The sequence below is a fragment of the Plasmodium cynomolgi genome, chromosome 14, assembly GCF_000321355.1.
Source record: "Plasmodium cynomolgi strain B DNA, chromosome 14, whole genome shotgun sequence".
NCBI lineage: Eukaryota > Apicomplexa > Aconoidasida > Haemosporida > Plasmodiidae > Plasmodium > Plasmodium cynomolgi.
Genome location: NC_020407.1, coordinates 944398 through 949520, shown reverse-complemented (window position 1 = coordinate 949520; position 5123 = coordinate 944398). Strand labels below are relative to the sequence as shown.

Genomic DNA, 5123 nt, shown 5'->3' with positions numbered 1-5123 from the left:
TTTTTTTTTTTTCTAATAATGAAGCATTGCGAATTTTTAAACAAAAATTATGACTCTTAGGCAAAAATAGAAGCGAAGGGGAAGAGAAAATTTACGTGGTGTTTCGCGGTTACATAAATGTTTGCAAAAATGTATACATCAATTTTGTACATCACCCGTATATAATAAATACACGCATACGGGCATAATACACGCTCATGCGGGTAAATGAATTTTTGTTGGTATCTCAGATGAACTCGTTTGTGCTGAGGGTTTTATTTGGCCCCTCCAGTTACTACATTCTCCCCAGACGACGGTTAAACAATTTTAACATGTACATTAAGGTCCCATTCTTTGAATCGTTTAAAATGGCATAAATCACCCCCGTAAAGTTAAATAATTTTTATATTTTTTTTTTTTTGCGCTTCAAATGTAGTGCAAGTTTGTACTAGCATGAGGGCATCCCTAAGGAGGTGCATATGGACGGTATGTACATATACACATATACACGCGAGGCATAACTCGAAAATAACGAATTTGGTTCTGCCTAACGTAGCGGAAATGTGCCCCTAAGCCTGTAGCCATTTTTGTTAAACATGCGAACACAGTGGTTGCTACATGTATGATCTGAAATTAGTAGCAGTTCAGGGACACAACCATAGATTTTTAACAACCCAGGGTTAGACAATACTTACCTCGTTTTCACCATTTTAAAGGCGTTTCTTGGGTAAGGGGGAGGGACAATCGAAACGGGAAAACGTTTTAAGCCGTCCCGAAACATCCCCATACTGCAGGAAAAAAATGCACAAGAGGTAGTACAAATACATTTCTACCAATATGCACACCGTGCCAGTTTATTTAAAAAACGAAATCAGTCAACTGCGAACAGAATAACTGCACCGCAGGTATCCATGTTTTACTTTTTGACAAATTAAAACTGAACAGGCGGGAGAGCACATATTGGTGTGTTTCCTGCACATATGTGTGTGTATACATATGGACAATCGTACCAGGTTACATTTTACCAAAAAAGGAGTGGCCTTTTCCGTTTTGAAGGCCCACACGAAACAGAGAAGCATCAAGATGGCTGATGGCTTCTATAAAACGAAAAGGAAACAACTAAAAATTAAAACATTATGAAAAGTGATACAAACAAACGGTGTAATGTCAGTGTGCGCGAACAAGGAGGTTAAAATTCCCCCTCCATTGGCCACTTTTGCACACGTATAGGAAAAAAAAAAAAAAAAAAAAAACGTGGCATGCAGGAATCGCTTCACGTACATTTCTGCAACTGGTAAATGTCTAAATTGGGATGGTACAACTTTTTCCACGAATCTGGAATATTACTTATCAATTCATTTAAGTATTTTTTTTTTTTGGAAGGGTTTTTTTCAATTTTTTTCCACTTGGAATAATTGCGTTTAACCTTATCCATCATAAATTGTGTGATGGAAGTTCTGTCCAGAGTTTTCAAAGAAATAATTAAAGGGAAAACTAATTCTTTTAAGAAAGTTCTTTGAATTTTTATAAAATTATCATGCGAATTTCGATCAAAGAGAGGATTAATTTGATAGCCTTTTTCAAGCTGTTCATCTCCTTCGTAGTAGAATTCATTTACTAATCTTTTGACCCACAAATAATGTTCACTCCAGTCAACACAATTGTGAGACAAATCAGCAGCCTTTATAATCATCTTCAAACATAGGATAATATTCTTTTCTATGTATGACCTAATTTTAATGGACTTAATACGAAATTGAGCCAAGATTTTTATATGCTTGCTCATATCCGTTGCGAGGATTACTTGTATAATTTCTTGCCTCAAGTTGAGCACAGTTTTGGCACTTTCATTTTTGAAAATGTTATTTTGTTCCTTAAACAGAATGTGAAATAAATAGGAGCAGTGGTAGTTCTCCAAAATGGACTTATCGTTATATATTACGCTTAAAAAATTGCTCGAATTTTTGAGAAAGAGATTTGTTCTCCCAAAGTGGCCAATGTCGTGCCCTAAGGCTGCCAACAGAAAGGCAGCCATTTCGTTATCTCGCAGAATGTTCGCTGTGTCTAGGTTGTTCACGAGGATATTGCAGTGTTCTGTTACCTGCGGTGGGGCGTAGAAGAAGGGGAAGAATGGACGAGAGAAGCATTGAAAGGACAAAATAAGCAAAAAGAGTGGGGAAGAGGAAGGGTATCACCCCATAATTTTCTGCTGCATAGAGAGGTAAGCATAGAGAAGTAAGCGCAGTGAGGGTGTTCCCTCGTATAGAAGTCCATCTCGCTAAAGAAACGAAACCGTGACCATCACCCTATTGTGAAGGAACCCTCCTGAAAAAGGCTCCTGTCATACCATGGCCGCATGAATACAGTTATGATAAGGAACGTTGTTATATCCCTCTTTCATCTCACAAAGAAGTGAACGTAGGGTTTCATTTGGCACGTTATGATTTGCGGTGTAGCATTTGGTCAATAAATTCATTCCCAGTTGTGTAAATATGTCATCATTCGTTGTGTCTCTGTTCAAAAATTTGGTGTTGCATATTCTCGCGGCTATGTCTCCTGAACGCTGGAAAGGGAGAAAGCGGAAAAGTTTTTCACTCAACGAGTTATTTTGTGGGTGAGTCTATTTAGGTGGGAAGCGAGCACTGGGATGGATTGGAAGCAATCATGGTAAGGCGTCCACTCATATTTCATTCGTTGCATAAGTACATACATGTGCACGTACCACGTTTATGTCAAAGTCGCCTTGGTCCAGTTTAATCTCTTCCTTTTTTGACGACTTTTTGGGTAGCAAATCCGGCTCCTGTTTTTTCCACACATCGGACATCGATTCTACCAACGATTCTGTTTCAGACTCTTCCTTCCCTTCTTCCATACCTTCGTTAGCCCCATCTTCCGTGTGCTCCTCGTTGTCCTGCTCCTTCGGTTCACCCTTAACTTCCGATCGCTGCTTATTTTTTTTTATGTCCATCATGTAGCCATAGATGTGGTTGTAATTCTGGAAGAAGGCAAAGGGTGAGTCCACGTGCCAAGCGGTCACGCCGGGTTAGCAGTGTACATATATACGTTCACATATAAATATGTGCATACACAAATATGTGCATGCTCGCTATTCTGCGGTGTTGCACGTGCGCACACGTGCTTATGTACGTATGCATGAGGGTTGTACACACGTGAGGGCATCCCTCCCCCTCTAACCTTCTTGTTTATCGTCCTCAAATCTGGCGAAAATAAGTTGTCCTCCTTGAGAATATTTAAAATTTTTTTTAAGTTGTTCACGATGGCATAATCTTTTTCTTTCGAGGGTGCATTTGGATCGTAGTAGTTTCCGATAGACTGAAAAAGGGGAAAAGAGAGTAGGACTCCTAGCAAGGATTTTTTTTTTTTTTTTTTTTTGTCTTCCCTATATCACATGATGGGAAATATTTCTCTATTCCACCTTTTTATGTATTCATGCACGTTTATTTGCGTGTGCATGTAACGAATAAAGTGGGAAAAACATAATATGAGAGGAGAACGGCTACCTCGTTGATTATGTCATATATTTCCTCGATGTTGGTCACTGACGATCTATCTTTCTCCTCCTTCAAGTTTATTTTTAGTTTAATAATCTGCTTTGTCTGCTTGTTCCAATTATTAAATGCAAGTCTTCTTTGAATTTCAATGATGTACCGTATCACGAATATGAAAATGCTTCCTACCAGCGATGAGGCTATCATGAAAATGCTGCAGTGGAAAAAAAAAGGAAAAGGGAAAATAAAAAAGGGGATGGAATTGCCATCACTCTGACTAGTCCAGAACTTACACCAGCATCTGTTCGTACATGCATACATGTGCCTATTTACGAGACGGACTCATTTTATGGCTGAACCCTTTCATTACTTGTCTGTAAGGACATAATTCTTCATCGTTATGATGTAGTACACGGAATAAATCGCCACCTTCACCATGAAGAACAGGACATCGAAAACGCAGGAGTAGCAGATTCTGTTGTAAGGGCGTGTGGATAGGTATGTATGTTTGTATGTATTATGTACCTATTTGTGCTGAGGCGTGTCCTCTTGCGCATGTGTAGAGCTTTTCATATAAATCGAAAATTTCGCCCCGCATGTACGGCATGTTCCTATGTAAAAGTGACTTTACTGGTTGTTTCTTCCTTTTATACCTGCATGGTATTATCGTTATCAAATACAAGACTGGCAGGTACGCGTAGAAGCACAGGACGATGTTGATTTTGTTGTGGGTATAGGTTGCGTACAGGAAGTTGTTCACATTTACAACCGTTGGCAGGTGGTCCTTGACGTCGTTGAATAGAATGAATAGCCACGAACTCCACAGGATGAGTACCTGATACAGAAAACAGAAAAGAGAAATGGAAACAGGTGTACATATACGTGCATTGTGAGTTACGTCATGTGTGGCGCAGTAGGCATAGCGTGCGTCTTTAGTGATAAATGTGCGTCACTGCTAACAGTTGCCTGTCCCTCTCTTTCATTAGGCGGTCACTGTGATGCCATTATGCCGCCGCTTTGGCGCAGCTTTGCCGCCTTTTCCTTCGTACAGAAATCGTGTAAGAAATAAAAAGCTTCGCCCTGATGGTTTTAAACCTCTCCACGTAGTTTGTGTAGTGCAGCATTAGGGTTAGCACCACGTTTACTGTGGCGAAGATGTGTAAAAATGCGAAAGTCCATTTTAGGATAGAAAATAAATCTGCAAGGTGTAAGAAGGGAAAAAAAAAAAAAAAAAAAACGAAACGAAATTATTATATGGATAATATAGCATATACTAGGAAGAGGTACCCTCATGTGTGCCAAAGCAGCACCGATCCATTGGAGTCCTCCGTTGTCTCTCTAAACGAGGTTTACTTAAATGGGTCAACTAAACGTACCATTAATTTTCCCAACGACTAAACAAATGGAGTACATAAGCAAGAGAGAGCTCAAATGCGAAATGAGAGAAACAAATTTCTTCTTTTCTATATTATCACATAGTTTTACAATATATGTCAACTCTTCCTCTTTATTCTTAAATTTAAGGGGCCAAAAATTAATGACCTTTTCTTCTTCACTACTGGGAAACGAAAAAAGAGAAAAGGCCTTTTTAATTGCTTCATTTTTGCTATACTTTTCTTTACTATCATCTATCAT

General features: G+C 39.0%; 1 protein-coding gene across 1 annotated transcript; it reads right to left on the bottom strand.

The window, feature by feature from the left end:
* Positions 1-1252: 1252 nt before the first annotated feature.
* PCYB_143070 (3',5'-cyclic-nucleotide phosphodiesterase) lies at positions 1253-5123 on the bottom strand (the record flags this gene model as incomplete). Its single annotated transcript, XM_004224778.1, has 9 exons — positions 4865-5123; positions 4538-4686; positions 4006-4323; positions 3859-3926; positions 3501-3702; positions 3175-3312; positions 2702-2974; positions 2417-2542; positions 1253-2080 (listed from the first exon to the last, which is right to left on the bottom strand). Exons 4-9 carry the CDS (start codon positions 3924-3926, stop codon positions 1253-1255), a joined length of 1635 nt encoding a protein of 544 aa, XP_004224826.1. The 5' UTR covers positions 4006-4323; positions 4538-4686; positions 4865-5123.